Source organism: Chrysemys picta, chromosome 7 (assembly GCF_011386835.1).
Source record: "Chrysemys picta bellii isolate R12L10 chromosome 7, ASM1138683v2, whole genome shotgun sequence".
NCBI classification, from domain to species: Eukaryota; Metazoa; Chordata; order Testudines; family Emydidae; genus Chrysemys; species Chrysemys picta.
In genome coordinates, this window is record NC_088797.1 from 92,390,486 (window position 1) to 92,409,350 (window position 18,865).

The 18,865-nt window shown below is 41.7% G+C and overlaps 1 protein-coding gene and 1 long non-coding RNA gene across 8 annotated transcripts in view; one reads left to right on the forward strand and one right to left on the reverse strand.

The window, feature by feature from the left end:
• The first annotated feature begins 324 nt into the window (after positions 1 to 324).
• LOC103306263 (uncharacterized) lies at positions 325 to 18,283 on the forward strand. The gene is made up of 2 exons (XR_509065.4): positions 325 to 531; positions 16,143 to 18,283. It is a non-coding gene; the product is annotated as an uncharacterized LOC103306263 (long non-coding RNA).
• Positions 10,119 to 18,865, reverse strand: part of PRKG1 (protein kinase cGMP-dependent 1) — an 887,331-nt gene continuing 878,584 nt past the window's right edge. For 6 of the 7 annotated variants that reach the window (XM_005292477.5, XM_065552028.1, XM_065552030.1 and 3 more), the window contains 4 exons: positions 15,833 to 15,955; positions 15,674 to 15,736; positions 14,401 to 14,467; positions 10,119 to 12,901 (listed from right to left, as the gene is read on the reverse strand). In XM_005292477.5, coding sequence (XP_005292534.2) covers positions 12,803 to 12,901; positions 14,401 to 14,467; positions 15,674 to 15,736; positions 15,833 to 15,955 — 352 coding nt within the window. In that variant the 3' untranslated portion in view covers positions 10,119 to 12,802. Of the gene's footprint in view, positions 12,902 to 14,400; positions 14,468 to 15,673; positions 15,737 to 15,832; positions 15,956 to 16,893; positions 17,002 to 18,865 lie in introns of those variants that run through there. The other variant, XM_065552029.1, reaches the window with a different exon arrangement.

The window sequence follows — 18,865 nt, forward strand, 5'->3', positions numbered from 1 at the left end:
TGCGTGTCGCCTGTGCCCAGTATCAGCTGCCCAATCAACGTTACTAGTAACCCCAATGTGGACTTTTGTGTATTCGGGGGGGAAGCCGAACATTACTCGGCTCTGTTAGGTGTCAGTATGGCATTTAACGAGGCACAATCGTTTTCCCGGAGGGTGCTGTTTGAGTTGCCGTTTTCCACTGTAAATAATCTTCTTTGAACAAAACAAAACACACCCAATCTCCACATCAAACGATGCGTAAGAATGGAGGGCACGCTTTCTAATTACCCTTTGATGGGATATTTAGAGGGAGCCTGGCATCTGTTAGTTGCAAATTAGCGCAAGGATGGGTTATCTTGTACAAATGTAGGAAGAGGAGGTAGAGTCCGAAGCTGTCTAGTCCCCCTATAAAGCGGCGTATTTTAACTTTATTCAACTGCTTTCCTCAACTGGCAGCATTTGCCCCCTCCGGGTAACGGGAGACGCTGGTTAAACATACAACGGAGATCAAAGGCCAGTGCAGCGCCAAGCTGCCGAAAACCGTTTGCCAAAGTAAGTATCTGGTCGAAGCCCCCTAAAGCAAATCTAGGTTGATTAGCACGTAGTGATAAGGCGCGGCTGCCGGTCCTTTTAACAGGCGTTTAGGCACTGGGTAGCACTAATAGTTCATCACTTGGTGACACATAAATTAAAGGGTTATTCTGACTCCAGAGTGCAAAGGGACGAAGTTACAAAATAAGCCTTTGTTGTAAAGAGGTGCCTTAGCATCCCTCATGGGGACGGAGCGACTTGACTATTAGCGCTCCCGTGCTCCCCACCGCTCTAGTTGGATGTTAGATAGCCGCAGCAGCAAGTGTTTGTATATTGACAGGTTTCAGAGTAGCATCCGAAGAAGTGAGCTGTAGTCCACGAAAGCTTATGCTCTAATAAATTTGTTAGTCTCTAAGGTGCCACGAGTACTCCTGTTCTTCTTGTTTGTATATTGTTACTACCATTTGGCCAGGATTTCATAACAATGGTTCTTGAGCGAGCCTGCCTCGCCCCCTCTGGTTTTGGGGGGCCTTGCGCATTTAAGAGGCCTGGACGGTGAGGTTTCCACCTGCCAGGCAGGCTCTGAGCTACCAAAGAAGCCCCGTTCCGCTCTTAATGGGCTAGTAGTGCTGTTTGGTGCTTTAAAAACACGTTGCATCATCCCACTGTGGCATATGCAAGCGATGGTCTGGATTTGTAGCCTTTACTCGCACATTGACTTCAAAGGAACTGTTCAGTGCTCTAGGGTTACTAGTGTAATTAGAGGCAGGATCGGGCCTTGTAGTGTGAGATTAAACTTTCCAGGCAAGCTTATCTCGGCTAATAGGAAATAAACAAAGGCTTGGCATAGCACATTAGGGCTTTGCTATGAGGAAGAAAATCTGTTTGAACAGGGGAGCATGTCTGACGCACACTTTTTTTTGCAAGTGTTGTAGCTGTGTGGACCCCAGGCTATTAGGGAGACAAGGTGGGTGAGGTAGTATCTTTCATTGGACCAACAGGATGTAAGAGACAAGTTTTGGCGCATACGCAGGGCACTTCTTCAGCTCTGGGTTTTGGTGTCTAACTGCCTATGCTGCACGGTTAAGTATTCTTTTATAATGGCGCACCTAGGGAAACCAGGGGGCTGAGGTGTGAAAAGATGTCTCCCCTCTGTATGGTAAGGTGGGCTCCCACTACAGGACTCAGTTAATGTACACTATTGGCTGCTCTGTTACTCAGCATTGATAGCTGAGCCCCTTTGCTTTAGTAGGAACTTTTAAGGCCTCAAACAGTAGAATCAATTCCCAAGAACACACAGAGTTATCACTTTATTCCCAGAATCATTTATTCCCGGCCCTGGCTGCGCGCTCTCATCCATTAAAAGGCGGGATTCCCGCCTCTCTGCTCTCATTTAGCGCAGCGCTTCCCTGGGGCCACCCTGCGGCACTTCCCATAAGACTCCCAGCCCTGTGCTTCTGCAGAGCTGTAACAGTTGGCTCCAAATCAAGCCAGTCCGCCCCTTGGTTACCTACAAGCAGAGCCAGCCGCTCGGGCTGCCCTGCCCAGGACGTGCACCAGAAGAGGCGCGCTGGCTACTTAGGAGCCCTGGAAGCGAGCGGGCTGCGCTGCACAAGCTCTGGCCATGGGCTTGGACTTCAGTAACGTGCCCGGCTAATTCCCCCCATCCCCGCGCTTCATTAATACGGAACGGTGCCGGCCTGCACGTTGCGCAGCGCCGCAGGGTCGGTGCCGTGCCAGCCTGCACGTTACACACAGACCAGAGCAGCCCCCCCCTCCCATGGCGCGGTGTCCGGTGCGATTGGGCACGTGGCAGTGCCCTCCCTCCCCCCACTTGTGGGGCTGGTTCGCAGCCCTCTGGGCCCCGCGGGCTGGGGCTGCAGGGGACCCGGCTTGCCTGGCTTCCCGCACAACGCGGCGTCCAGCGCACTGGCTCGGCAGCTGATAGGGCTCAGCGCTGTCTCTGGGGCCGGGACTGTGTTTGCTCAGCGTGTCAAGCGAGGCTTGCTGAGGGCTCGCTTTGATAAGCGGAGATCAAAGGCGCCGGGGACCCCAGGTCTTAATCAGCTGAGCCTCGATGGCGAGGCCCCAAACAGTCCGTTTGCTCGGGCTTTGCGCAGCCAGTCTGCTCAGCACAGCCTCGGGGCAGCATCTGCCTGGCCGCAAATCTATTCACACGGCAGTGCGCGCTGTTGGCTTGCAGTGTCAGTCTCCGGCCGGCCAAATAGACCCACAGCCCTCTGCCTGTGTGAGACGGGATGGGGCGGATTGGCTTGAAGCGTTTCCTGGGGACTTGCAGGGCACTGTCTGGCAGGGGACAGTGAAAAGTAACGATCTCAGCGCCCTCCTGTGGTCGTTCAGCGTCAGCTTGCAAAACACCTGCAAAACGCTGGGCAGGGTCGGATTAATCTTCTGTGGGCCCTGCGCCAAACATATTTGTGGGCTCCCATGTAGTGAGCATGATGGTGCCATGGTACTGCTGGGATGGGGATGAAAACATTTATTCAAAAACTAAGATATTTGAAGCCATGGTTGATTGAGACCTCTATTCAGCCCATAGAGAACAAAGTGGGCAATCATCAGTATACCCAGAATATTCTTGATTTTTGGTTTACTTGTGTGGGAGGAGTTGTTTGTCTTTTTTGTTTAAACACTCAGGTCCTGCTTGGGGACCTGAACACAAATGTTCATTTAGCACAGTTATGAGCCATATAAAACTCGGATGTAGCAGTCAGTGGAGTTGCACCTGCATCTCCACCTCACCCCTGCCACCTAAAGTGATGTTTCACAAATACATTTTTTGAAAGCTGGATTTTCTACTTTGATATAATAATGTTTAAATATTAAAAAGAAAAGTTTCTTTAGCCTATTTCTCCCTTTGCCTCACCATCCCTCATGACTTTAAGTGAAACAGTAAAGTTACTGGGCTGGAGTGTGGGGAGGAAAATTGCTGGTGCCTGTCTTTTGCAGGGAGAAAGGGCCAGACAGACAGACAGGTACACATGCACTTACAACAGGGCTCGGTAACGTTCGGCATGCGGCTTGCCAGGGTAAGCACCCTAGTGGGCCGGGCCAGTTTATTTACCTGCTGACGCGGCAGGTTCGGGCAATTGCGGCCCCCACTGGCCGCGGTTCGCCGTCCCGGGCCAATGGGGGCGGCGAGAAGAGGCGCGGGCGAGCAATATGCTGGCCGCGGCTTCCCGCCGCCCCCATTGGCCCGGGACAGCGAACCGCGGCCAGTGGGGGCCGCGATCAGCTGAACCTGCCGCGTCAGCAGCTAAATAAACTGGCCCGGCCCACCAGGGTGCTTACCCTGGCGAGCCGCATGACAAAGGTTGCCGACCCCTGACTTACAATCTACCAACATAATCTAGCCTCAAGCCCCCACCCCAACCTTCACATCTGGCCCTCTCCCCTGCCTCCTACTGTCCTCTCACATACAATTAGCCTCCACCTTCACACAAAGGCTCTCCTCAATCACCCTGCTATTGCCCACCCCACACACACTTTCAGCCCAGGGCTGTCACCCTCCCTTCTACTACCCCCCCCCCCCGAGCCAACCCCACCTTCAACTCAGACTCCCCTCCCTCTGCCCCTTCCACACCCAACCCCCACCTTCACACCCTACTTCTCCTACCCCCTCCCCAAGGAGTCACCGCTGGCTCTCCCTTCACACTTGCCCCACAACTGCCCCTTCCCCCCAAACTCCTCTCTACCACTCCCCGGAGTGCAGGGGAGAAGTTTCTGGGCATTCTCACTGGCAGGGGGTGGTGGCAGCCAACCCCACTGTCACTGCCCTCCTGGCCCTGAGAGCCACAGAGAACCAGCCTCTCCCACGTTGCCCCCAGTGGTGGCCAGGGACACACACACGGGCTGAAGCTGCAAGGTCAAGACGGTGCCCAGGAGCCCACGGCCGGGCATCAGGGTTGCTGGGGGGGGAGGGGGGCGCATGGTGAGAGTCACAGCACTGCTGCCACCCTAGGCAAGCAGGGGAGACTCGGAGGCGGGGCGGGGGGGGCGAGCCAGGAGCCCCTACCCCATGGGTAGGGTGGCGCAGCAGGATCAGTGCCCCAGCACTGGGAACCCTCTCCCTGCACCATTTCCCCTTTTTTTTGGTCCATTCCCTGCCACTCGCTTCAACTGGGGTAGCTCACAGGATGGCGCTGGGCATTATGGGACTACTAGTGTAGCTGGCAGCGCAGGTCCAAGGGCCTCGGTGGAAGGCACGTGAACTACAACTCTGAGCACACCTTTCAGCACATTGCTTGGCTGTGGCCAGGGCTGAATTAACCCTTTGTGGGCCTCCAAGAAGTCATTATGGACCCCTTCCAAATGTGGGCCTGGCGCCACTGGCGCTATTGTAAACCCGGTACTGACATTAGGGGCATCTCCACTCTAAAATTTGAGTATTAGCTCACTAAACAACAATACACCTTGAAAGTATTTGAAACAACAGGAGGCAGGATCTTAAATTGTTAGGCATTTCCAATAGAGGGAGGAGTGAGGACAAAATAATGTAGCTAAATCTGATAATTTTGTAGGGGAAGCCTAGCAGACAGTTATAACAAGCTAGTCAGCTGAAACTATCATCAGCATGACAATGGTTTTGAAAGTAAACTGAGGCCAAAAAATACTGCGACTGGTTAACTGGGACCCTCTTTGTGTGGCTCTTGTCCAGTTGCTGGAGGTTAGGCATTCTCTAATGAGTTGGGATTGAGAGTTACTAAGTAACAAGTAGACTTTATTACCATAATTCATTCAAGTGGCGGAGAAAGAATCCACTATGGAACTTGAGAACCATAAGGGCTGGGGCAATTAGGGATTTATATACTTACTGTTTGATGCTATAATCCATAAACTCTGTCTTGAGGATAGCAGCAATAATGTTCTGGATCTAGTAACTGTGTGCGCCATTCCTCAGAACAGTACTGCACACGGTTTCTCCTGACACTAATGTACAGTGACTTGGGGATAGTACATAACTTTGCAGAGTATCTCCAGAGATGTGAAGGCTCAGGACCCTCGGTACACAGGAGGTTTTTCATAAGCTTCATATGACGACAACTTTCATGAGGGAAAAAGGAGGAGCTAGATAGTGAAAAACCACTTTCTATAACTATTCTTCATGGGATAGTTGTCTCCCCTATCCAGAGTGAATTTCTCTCTGAGATCCCTTTCCCCCCCCTATCAGCAGGCAGATTGTAGAAGAGAGTGGAAAAGTGTTTGCATTTGGGTGATTAACTGATGGCATTTAATTTGTGTGAATATAAGAGAATAGATTTTCTTACTGAGAATTTATTTTGCTTCTGAAACTTGAACTTGAAAAACCATTCAATAACATTGCTCAAGAGTGGCATTGTTGCTATAATGTAAGTCTCTTAGGGCTTGACTCCACTCTTATTCAAGTCGACTGCAAAACTCCTTTTGTTTTCATCTGAAGCTGGATTGGGCTTTATTATGGGAATCACTCCAAGCTATAAATAGGAGTGACATCTTTAATGTGATGCAGGCAGACGTCTGTTAAAACAGAATGATATATCACAATGGTGGTGGCATAAAATGCATTAGTGGATGTGGGTGGGGGGCTCCAGCAGGTATTAATTTTCCTTCCACCTGGCCAATTTACTTAATTCGTTCTGATTCCTTTGAACAGACTTTCTGTATTAACAGGGAGTGCAGTTTATTCATTTCCTTTTCTAAGGTTAGATAAAAATATCATTAAACTATCATCAGCATGAAAATGGTATTAAAAGATGGTTTTGAAAGTAAAATTAGGTTAAAAAAATACTGCAACTATACCATCTTCATCAAAGCTTTGCAGATCATAAATGCTAATTCCCTTAAGGCTTGGGTGTTTACTTCAGAAGATACAACCCTTTAATTAGAACTATAGTATTGACCACCCACATACAGTGTTATTGATACTCTTGTTACCTTGTGCGGGTATTGTCAGATCTTGTAAGTAAAGCAGGATCAGGCCAGGTCAGTAATTGGATGGGCATCCTTCAAAGAACACATCAGGTGTTGCAGGAAGTGGTGTAGGCAAGACACTTCTCTTTGAGTCAGTGATGAAACATTGTTGGAGCATGGTGTTTTATGTATTGTGCCGCTGTTTTTCAGATGAGATGTGAAACCATGATCCTTACATTTGTATAGTCAATAGAGAACCCAGGATTTCATGTTATTTTTAGCATAGAATAGCTAACATCACCTCTGGCCAAAATCTGATTCCGGTAATTATGTGATGACACTAAATTATCTTTGTAATTTTCAACTGAATTCATCTTTACTTCATGTCCTAAACTGTTGCTGTAAAGCAGCTGTTGCATTCTATGTCAGATGTGGCTGCATATCAGTAGTGCATGAAGTGATCCCTGTATGCAGTATCTCTTTTCTAGCTTATAGGACTGTTGGGGTACTTCATTAATTTTGTAAATCACTTGGAGCTACTTAGATAAAAATGTCCCTATTTGAAAGGCTCTGTCTAAAAACTGCAACATTTGTAGTAACCAGATCCTGAAAATCAGTCATGATATTTTCTCAGTATCTCCCCATATATCAAGTTTAAAGGTAGGCGTTCCTTACTGGGGGGCTCAAGGATAGCTTCTCTTATTTGGATTTTTATTTCACTTCTTCAGTATTTGCTGCAAAGCATTTAAGAACATGCTTGACTTTTATTTCAGTGGGATTTACACAGATGCGTAAATGATTTGCTCAATAGGGAAGGGCAGCTATTGTACACATTGAGCTTTTAGCACATGGACCCTAATCTTGCTATTTTGCAAGAACCACATTTACTACTGAGATGATGAGATCAGGCAGTAACTCCTCATATTCTGAGCACAGTGGCATTGGAGCAATTTATATAGTAGGGGTACTGAAAGCCATTGAACAAAACATCCTGTATGTGATGGGAACAACTGATGATGATGATGCACCCCCAAAACCTCTAGTTCCAGCACCCCTGCCTCAGCATTACAAAACTCATGTGGCATTCTAATTACAAAGTTGAGACCTACATTACAGCGTAGTCTGTGGGTAGGTTTGAAGTAATCCACATTTTCCTGGCATATTGTCCATGGCTGATGAGTCACTATCTCTAGACATGTACCTTAAGGGATAGCCATAACAGACTACTTTTTGTTTTATCGTCATCAATCTATTTTCATTTTCGTAGAACATATACTATTTATGGCCAAACAGTATCCTTTGGGATTTAGTTTACTTCTTTTGGAAGTATATTTGTTTTCAGTATGTATGTAACATATATATTTATGTAGACAGAGAGACACATATATTAGAGGTTGTAAAAGAGTTATTTACCTCTACTTTTATAATTGTACATACACATAATTAGATGGTACCATAAATACATTCAAGTATGCCATCTAACATACCTGTGATATTCAAATGAAACATCACACTTCAGTCACCATGGACATCTCACCTCTTCAGCATAGTCATCTTTTATCTATTTTAGATGAGGATATGGCTGCATTAATGCTTTAAGAGTAATCAATCTAGAAGTACTTTCTAACAATTGTTAGATCATGTGTCAGCACGTATCATCATACAATATAATAAAATATGATTAGATTCTGATTTGAACTACAACTTGTACAAAACTAGAAATCTGACATTGCAGAACACATCAAAACAATGTTCAAAAGTAATTATTTTTATTTCAACTCTATAAAGTATACAACAGGCACTCAGCAATTACAGCTGCAGGGAAAATACAGAGCAAAACAAAAGCAGTTAAGTTTATGAAAAAAAGTTCTTAAATCTACATCAAAAGAGTGCAACTGGTCAATGACCATTTGATGACAGACATCGTATTTTGACAAACAAAAAACTCTTTCATGTAGAATCCATTGTAAGAAGAAAACCAAAGAATTATAGCCATAAGAATACAAAAGAAACAACCAGTGTAAAAACAGCATACATTGGAATAAGTATGGTAGGCAACTCTGAATGAAATTTCCCTTTGCTAGTAAAGCCTGAAACATTTGAGAAATTGTCAAAGTCTCAGTGCTATGTCTGTTTATGTAGTAGACAGTTATGGAAGAAGAGAACTAATAACATACTTTCAATATTTAGCTTTCTAGGTGTGTTGAGAGCTTGCCTCAGAAATGATTTGCATATACAAGAGCTCATATAAAGCACTGATCCTGTTTTGTTGAGTGGTGCAACAAGATATTTCTTTTGTAGTCATTGGTTTCACGTTGAGATGTGATTTTTGTTTGGTGTAAATTACAGTTAATTGCTAATCATTTGTCTGTGTGGAACATTTGTAATGGAGTTTATAAAATATGATATGTTAGAACTTTACTGCACTATAGTTTTTAAAATCTGCACAGCTTAGCAAAACAGGAATACCTGTATACAGACTGATAGTATGTCATATATTAATTTGACCTGCACGTACATTTATACATTTCACAGAAATGACGCTGTATCTCATTAACAGATTCACAGCTCTGGTACATTTAACAGAAATAAGAGAACAACTTCATCATTTCTGTAATTCATCAATATTATATAATAAAGGCTTATAAATTGTTAGCAGAAAGAACTGTAAAACGCAGCAAGCTAAGAAAGGACAACATTTTGAGGTGTGTTTGTCTTTGTCATGCAGCATAACACCAAATTTGTATTTTTATAGGATGCCATGAATTTAAGGCACTTGCAACAATGCCAAATAGCTAGATCATGTTCTAAACTATTGAACAGATGAATAAAAGTACAGTTGACAAAGTTCAGTAATACTGACAATTATGACATTAATTCAAGTCTACTTTGATCTAAAACATTACATTACAAATAAGAAAAATGAAGTAATAATGCCATGGAACTCCAAATAAAAAGTTATATGAGTACCACAAAATATCAACACGAAAATATCTATTTACATAAATATTTGCTTATGGTCCTATTGTTAAATAAGAGTTTTTTAATGAATAATGCAGCAGTGTAATGAGCTACAGATCATCTGTATCTTATGAACCCAATGCTAACACACTTGTTTTAAATATGGTAGCTGATTTCTCCTTATGTAAATACATCATTTTTCCATATATGATAAAGTAGGCATAAAGAAAAAAAGAGAAGTGGAAATATTGAGGCAATCAATTTATGTGAATGTATATATGTAAATCAAATATATTAATTATAAATGAAGGGGTTATTCATATACATATGATAATTTAAGTTATTTAAAATATATGTGGTAAAGAAAATGAAAGTTGAATGAAGATTTATATCAAAATAAATTTGTATTAATACACTGCATGCCATAGGATTCGGATATTATTGTATGTGGCACAGGGACAAAACTGATAGGAATAAACAAAAGTAATTGATAACAAGCTCATTTTGAAACATTCTTCCTGTAATGTTTTCAGTTCACCCAAAAAATATTGTGATGCTCTTTTCTCTTGGCAATTCTTCAGTTTTTTGTAACTGATAGTTGAATCCCAAGTACTCATGCCATAATAACTATTTAGAATTGAGACAGATGATAAACTCTTGTGTATAACAAGAAAGTCAGTTAACAAATTAAACAAGTTTCACCGTCCAATGTAGCCACATCACTCCATGTCAGACAATGGGGGTGGAGGGATCCAGCTTTAATGCAGAAATAAGGTGAATTCCTTTTTTTTTTTTTTTTTTTACTAAGATGACTATGAGACTGTTTTAGCCCTAGTATCTAGTGTCTGCTTTCAGACAGTATTTTAAATCCCTAAGTTAAATGTTTAAAATTAAGTATATGGTATACTTGTTGTATACAAGTAGTTCCTGGTGGATGTAATTATTATTATTTTTATGATTGCTTCAGAGTGTACAAATCTTAATGCAATGCCACACATGATTAATGAAGAGCAGAAGTAATTTGCAGTTTTGTTGTGCTGCTGATATTGCCTCATCCTACTATATGTAACTGTGAAATAAATGAAATAGATTAGTTAAAGGGAACTGTGGTAAGTCAGGCTTTCTAGTCTGCTGGCAAATTGTAGATATGATGTTGGTATATTCATTATTCTACTTATTTGACAATGTTATCTTTAAAATGCTCTATTAAACCAATGTCCTTATGAATATGAAAAGCTGCTAAAATGTATTCATGGTAGGCATTCTATTATTGATAAATCCCCTACTATTTGCCTCTCCTGTATTTAAGGGTAAAGACAAAAATGCCACAATATCTTAACTAGGGGCCTACTCCTGTTGAAGTCAGTAGTGAAACTTTTGTTGATTTCAATGGGATAAGATCAGATCCTAGTTTCCCATGCTTTGAAAAATCATGTATGCCATTAATATGCTAATGTACAGTGGTCACCACAAAAAACTTAACATCTGCTAACTGTTACTGCACAGTTATTTAGGATTACCATAGTCTTCCCATAAATTTAGAACAGGAGATACCCATAATAACTGTGTGGTACCAAATGTGGGAAATGTTGATCTTTTAGTGGCTTTTATATATATATATATATAAATGCGTTGGAGCACAACAAATTAAGTCACATATTTTGACTCTATATAACATGGTATAATCAGATGTGGCATCATATACTGCTCGAATTAATATAATGGGGCCCTGGTAAAATCTACTGCAAGTTCTGAAAACTAGTGCCTCTTATAAGTGTGAGGGGGTAAACTTACATTCAGTCTAACACATCTCTGATTAGTTGGCAAATAAGGTTTGATTTTTTTTTTCTCACATCATTGTAAATCAGGAGTGACTCCATTGATGTCCTGGAGTTACAGTGATGTAAAAGCAGTTGAAATAAGTGAGAAAAGAATTCAGGCCTATAGTATCCTTTTCCCCTCTCTTTTTTATAGCAGTTTGTGCTGTAGTTGTTGCAGCACCTCAGGATAGTAGCCGTTGCAGCACCTCAGGATAATCACTGAAGTGTCTGTGTACTGCAAATATATGTGCCAGCAGATCTCACACAAATACAGTAGACCTGTGTTGTTCTCACATTAGTTTTCCATTTATGTGGATCCCATCAGAATCCCATCCATTATTCCAGGCAGAGTATTAGGATTCATTGTTATAATACTGTATTGTAACCGAAAACATTGGTTTATTTACATTTTGAAATATAGTGATAAAAAATACAGCCAGGTCATCTGCAAACTGCCTCGGTATTGATATATTTTTAAAGAAGCAGGAAAAGTAAGAATACTATGATGGCTCCCAAATACTGCAGAGTGAAAGCAGAGAAGATGCAAATGCGGAGACTTAAAGGATTCTCTGTTTTTAGAGCATCACTAAAGATGATGTCTCTTGCTACATATCTCTGAAATGTTTATTGACTGCTGAACATTTATATTCACAGATGAAAGACGTACATAGCACCTATACAGTATGTTATGGGTCTGAGATTTTCCTCCTTGGGTTCTAAAAGCTAAGGGTTATTTTAAGATCAGTCTTTATTTCTAATAATTAATAAGACCAGTTGGTTGTTGTCATTCTATTTCTAGGACCGTTATTTAAGCACAGTTTTTTTTAAATATGTAGAATGAATAATTATGATTTTTTCATGCAAATATTTATTGTACCAAAAGAAAAATAAAGATGTTAGTTACATCATGTTCTCAGTTGTATGCGAAAACCGACCCATACCTGCCTTAACAGTTCTCAACAGAATCTGTAGCAGTTGTGCTTTTGTTGTATCAGTTTAAAAAATCTGTCAGAAAGAAAAAGGAAAGGTAACATTCAGTCTTGTCATGAATACTGCTTGAAAAAAAGACAACTTTTAGCACTGCTCTGACATGAACTCATTGACCTATAGTTTTGTGGTCCTCCTTTGTATTCACACTGGCCTGTAGTAAAAGACCCTACAAACTCACTCTGAAGTGTGGGAGTACCCCACATTCTGTACCATAGATAACTATAGTACATAATAAGTTACTATTTGATCCTACTGATAATTCTAGCTGTAAAATACTGGCTTTAAGAGTATCTTACACTATTATCTTTCAAATTATAATTAGAGCATAGCAAGATAATTGCAGTGATAGAAAACATATTTCTTTACTGGTGAAAAGGCTTGCTTCAGGACCACCATGTCAACTGCTATTATAAGTTCAAACATAAAACATGTGAAGAGCACTATTGTCATCTAAGCAATAAGTCCTAATGCCACTGTAGTTACTGTAGCAGCATCAATCAAGGCATCATGGTGACCCCGAGCACTAATCCTCCCCAATTCCTTCAGTTTTGATGGCAGCCATGTCTCAGGAAGCTGTCTTCAGCAAGGCAGAAGCAGGTAAGAGAAATACATTAAAAGTCTATATCCCATCCTGAGTTGTCATCAGGTGGCGGTTCATCATTGTCCTCAGGGAAACTGTCGAAATTGCTTGTGTCCGTCGGAGATGCAACCTATCAAATGAACAGTTAATGTGTTTGCATCAGTTGCTTTTGATTTTAAGAAAATCTCTATTTCGGACCTTTAGAAAGACCATTTTTCCTGTCTCAAAACAATGCTCTTTCAACATCATTCACAAACCTAAAACATTTTATCTGTGGAAAAGCTTACTAGTTAAATATGACTAGTAAAAGCTTTCAAAGAAAAGGGAGAGCAAATACATTTGCCCCTTGGCAATATTGTCAATGCTAGGGTATTTATTTAGGTTTTCTAAAAAAATGTATAACAACAATTAAAAAATGACTATGCTGATCTTTGTGTGCATTTGATGTAAAAAACTATGGTTGTGCAAAAAAATCCAGTGGTTTCCTCAGATCAAGAAAATAACCAAAGATGTAACATCAGATAAGACCCCCCAGAGTACTTCATCATACCCATAAAATCAAAGCATATCAACAGTGTCCAACCACACCCACAAATGCAAGTTATCATTCTCTTCCCATACAAAAAATCTAGTGTAAAAAAGATGGACCTTGCAGCATGCCCTGTATGCCAACAGACAGGCCAATTTTAAACCACAGAGGAGGTGAATTATAAAGCTCAGGGCCCACCAAAGAAGTTCACAATGACAGCTCCCCTTCTTTGATAGGAAAGGAGAGCCATTTTAAGTATCTCAACTGATGCAATTGAGGTGGTATGGCATGGGGAGAGGGGTTGTCTCTTAATAGCGCAGGTTCCAAGCTATTTCTAAAGCAAAGCCAATACTTGTATTCTGCCTGGAAAATAAGAGGTAGCCAATACAGATCCCAGGACACTGTGCTCCCAAAAAACGGATTGCTAAGCAGCCTGCTACATTTTGCACCAGCATCAATTTCCAGGTTGATTTAAAGTTAGGGTTGCCAACCTCCAGGATTGGCCTGGAGTTTCCAGGAATTAAAGATCAATCTTTAATTACAGATTATGTCATGCAAAGAAACCTCCAGGAATACATCCAGCCAATACTGGCAACCCTATTTGAAGTGTAGCATCTGGAGGGTGCATTGACACAATCTAAGGACTACAACATAAAGCAGTGTTTCCCAAACTTGAGATGCCGCTTGTGTAGGGAAAGCACCTGGCGGGCGGGGCCGGTTTGTTTACTTGTCGCGTCCGCGGTTCGCTCCAGGCCAATGGGAGCTGCTGGAAGCGGCGGCCAGTACATCCCTCGGCCCGCGCTGCTTCCAGCAGCTCCCATTGGCCACACCACTTCAGCTGCTGGAAAGAACATTTCATCACAGGGCCTCCTGATGAAGACTCGGCCACAAGACAAAATGTATTTGACGTTAATAAAAGAAAATCTGTCGTAAGTGATCTATTTTTTTTTACTGGTCTTTGGCAAGTATCTTCAGACAAGTTTTGCTACATGCTACTATTACCTTTACTAAGGTGTAGGCATACTGGAACTTTACACAAATGACACAAAGCAAACTATTCCTGATTGACCGGCAAGGACAGAAGTAAGAAGTGTACTTACACTTGGTACTATAGGAGGTGTCAATGTGCCTTTTCTTAACCCTTCCCAGTTAAAGCCCTCAAACCATCTAGAAAGGGGATAATGTTAGGACAAATCAAGATGTTAGATATACAGCTGAAATATCACTGTAATACACAAAACAGATTTTTAATTTCTGTAGGCACTTTCTTCTGATTTATAGTTGTCATTTTTCTGTTGATTTTATGAAATACATGTTTGAAGTTTTTCTTTATTCAGACTGAAATATGTGCAGAAATCTCATGGTGATATAAAGGGTGGTGTAAGTTACACATGATTTGAAAATTGCACTAGGTGACATCCTCCTGACTGCTAAGGGTGTGACCTAGCCAGTCTTCACTACAGGTGTCCTGACAGCTTCTTCTTATCTCCTGCAAGGTCTTTGTGGGTCCCACACTCCCAAGGTTCTTTATTCAGATCCTCTGAGCCAGACTGTAGCTCAGGTTGCAGGCCTGCACAGATTATAAGGGAAAGTAGCACAGCACTGCCCCCATGCCTTTATGTGGCCTCCACAGACCTTGGGTCAGGTTGCATAGGAGTAAGGGGTTGCTCAAACAGTTAAGCAGAGAGTGGATAGAGTCTTGGCTCCACCACCAGAAATACTGGCCAGCACAGCTAAACTGATTGGGGATGAGGTGGGGGAGAACAGTCTATGGGGCTACCCTCCTGGAGCAAGGAGGAAGCCATGAAAGACTCACACCACGTCCACAGGGCAGAGTGGAAAAGCAAAATCTTTCCCTCCAATAGGTGCTGGGCACTCCATGCTCTGTTTTACCTGTTATTTATATGTCAAGCAGAGTGGAGACTGCACTGAACTACTGAAACCAAGAAGAGCAAGTGAAATATCAATCAGAGGCTCTATACTATCAGTGCCAATGGAATAGGATCAACAGGAAGTACAGTCTTAACCCTGGGGCAGAGGCACAGTTAAAAAGCAAAAGATGACTGGAAACTGGTGGCATATACAAGGGGGTTAAAAATAAATTGATGGTGACTTAATTTTCCATATTGCAAAATGCCATTTGGATGCAAATTTAAGTAAAAACGCTCTTTCACTCAACATACCACCCTATATGCCACGTAAGGAAGGATAGAATAGACTCCAAAATATGAAAATACTGCTGACATACGGTAATGTAAAATAACCTAACATCCAAAGAACAAGTTAGAAGAGAACTGTTATGAAAAGTGTTTTGTGTCTGAAATGAACAATTTTTCCATTTGAAAGTAATTGATAGTTGTAAAACACACTTACTTGTGCTTTTGGATATCTTTTACTCCATTTTTCAAGTTCCCTAATCTTTCTGATGGATTGTCCCTATAAAGAGAGTGACAGAGTTGTTTAATAATGTTTTTTCAGAAGGACTTATTTCTTTACTCATAAGATAAAGGTTATTGTATTTAAAGTATTTACCTGCATAGTTTTTTAATTAAATTAGCAGCATTTTTGGCAATCTTCTTTGGAAATTCAATCATGTCAATCCCCCTTAATATGATGTTATAGGTCTTCATGGGATCTGGGCCTGAGAAAGGTGGACTTTAGGAAGTGGGAGGAGGGGGGGAAAGTGAAAGTTAAAGGTCTGTCTTTAAAAAATAAATCTCATACCATCCTATTATATAACAAATCAGAGGAGATAAATTACAGAAGTGATAATATTTCTCATCCTGTGCTCTCAGGAAAATTGAAAGTCTGGACTATTAACATTTTATTTTATATCCTTTAGGAAGTTCTCCAGGATGCTTCCTTCCATCTCCAAAGTCCATGCCATGGTAATCCTTTCTACGGCCAAGGAGTTCTGGGCATGGTTTTGTCTGGACTTCATCAATGTTGCTCCAAGGGTTGGCCAGGAGAGGGCATTAACGAGCGATTTAAGGCAGGCCTTCTTCTGAATGGGCTAAACGTTTTGTTTCAGCCGTGATCCCATGAGCTGCCAACCTAAGAAGCAAGGGGCTGGACTCAGTCCTGATTTCAGGTCCCCTGTTTCCTGATTTACTTTTGTACTAGACTTATTATATAAGTGCTTTTCAAACAGCCCTGGATAGAGGATGGAATAAATACTCTCTCGTTTAAAAGCACAAATACATGTCAGAGTACAGAGATAGGTGAACAAAATGCCCTTAAATATGGATGGTACAGATTGCTCACTTTGGGCTAGATTGTGACTTGGACAACAAACCCATACAAGAGAGTGAGAAATCCCCTCTTACACCTTAATGCAGGTTACCCAGGTCTTGGGGTCAGGTGCATAGGAGTAAGTGGGGTTAACTCACTTGCTTCCTCCCTACCAGAAGCAAGTGGAGAAGGGGCGAGAAAAAGTTAGACCACTTGCTCAATAGCCAGAATAGCTGAGCCAGCACAATGTGAGAAGTAATTTACTGCTGGCTTATTACCCCCAAGAACAAGAAAGAAGCTGTGACTCCCTGCTGTGTCTCGCTGAGTGACAATATTTCCCAAGGTTAGTGCAGTTTACGTACCACGTAGGGCTGTGCCTAAAGTCACAATCTAGCCCTGTCTCGTGGGGGAAATTCATCCAACACCAGTGGTAGATTCAGACCCATCTTGACAGTTAAATTTTCACTATCCTACAGAAAAAAAGCATTTTATAGAGCTAGCAAACGGAAGTGTTGTACAATCTATATTCTCAAAGAGTCTTTTCTAACTTATTTGCACATCTTTAGACTATTATGCATGATAAATTTGGACAAGTATCAATATAACAAACAATATCCATCCTATTTTGGAACTTTATGAAGAAAAGGGCATAATGAAGCTATTGTGTATTTTTGATAAATATAACAAAGCTATGGTGAGGACAGTCCAGGGCCCTATGATCCTTGGTGTCTTTCTCTGTAGCTGGGGAGGCTGGGTGTATAGCCAGTGTGTTTGTCACTGTGTGGATCCTCTGGATAAAATCATTGCATAGAAGGTGAACATGGGCAGCAGATAGTTCTACAGCCCCTGATGATGATATGATTCTGCTCCTTCCAACCCCCATGGATAGCCCAGGTGGAAAGTCCATTACTTGAGCTTTGTGCAGCAGACCAGGATTTGTCCCTTCAATATTATTTGATTGCAGTTTTGTGAAATAAACAAAGAGCTTCAATTCAATAATAAATACAAGTAAATCAGTAAAATGGAAAAATGGTAACACTCCACTAATGTCTAAAAAAGTTTCTAATAGTTGTAGTTTTTAATTGGTAATTATGAGAGATAATTGCAGTGGCTAAGAGTTATGTGGAATGCAGAATTAATACACATTATTTAAGGGAAGATTAGGGTTTGATATGTTGAAAGAAATATTTTATCAGTATATTCAAACACAGGATGACATTTTCAGCACAAATTATGCATCACATAAAAAATGAATGACTATAATTTATAATTGCACAACAGACCGCATATGGTTTGGAAAGGTAGAAGAAATTGCAGAATTTTGTTCAAAAGCTAGTACAAATCTGAAAGATTTTGTGTGTTTTGAAATTATTTAATACAGAGGTTTTTGTAAATTAATTTTGAAGTTACATTAAACAGCCATCAAAGAAATATATGGGAATAGTATTTTCAGTAGCAAGACCTTGAGTAAGGTACATTGTACACAAATTTCTGTACCTTCAGCAAGAGTAGTTTATAAGACTAAATGTATGTATTCCTCTGATGTACAGTCATCTAGGGATATTTAAAATACTTAATATTTAAAAACTGTAAACATGTAATATTGTGAAATATTATGTAGTTCTGCATAGATTTTTAAGTTATTGTATATTTAAGGTGTGAATATTTTTATAGGACATGTGTTATGTAAGAAAATATCAATGTATTTAAAAATGAATATGTTCTTTATAAAAGTTCAGTGGCCAAAAGTAAGATTCAAATTTGTTATATTGCTTTGAATTTAAAGTTTTTACATGAGGACTGAAAAAGAAACTTGGATAGGCTTAATTTGGAGTGAGCAAGAATAAGGGTAGACCTGATAGATATATTCCCAGTAAAGAATGGTCTAGTTAAGATGAAACAATTGCTAGCTGCTTCTTGTCTATAATGCTATATCTGGAGCAGGGGTCGGCAACGTTCGGCACGCGGCTCGCCAGGGTAAGCACTCTGGTGGGCCAGTTTTATTTACCTGCTGACGCGGCAGGTTCGGCCGATTGCGGCCCCCACTGGCTGCGGTTCGCCGTCCCGGGCCAATGAGGATGGCGAGAAGTGGCGCGGGCGAGCGATGTGCTGGCTGCGTCTTCTCGTCGCCCCCATTGGCCCGGGACGGCGGACCGCGGCCAGTGGGGGCCGCGATCGGCCGAACCTGCCGCATCAGCAGGTAAATAAAACTGGCCCGGCCCGCCAGGGTGCTTACCCTGGCGAGCCGCGTGCCGAACATTGCCGACTAGAGCATTGAAAAGTGACAGGTAGAGCACTGAAAACATTGAAAAGTGACAGGTAACAAAATTTAGA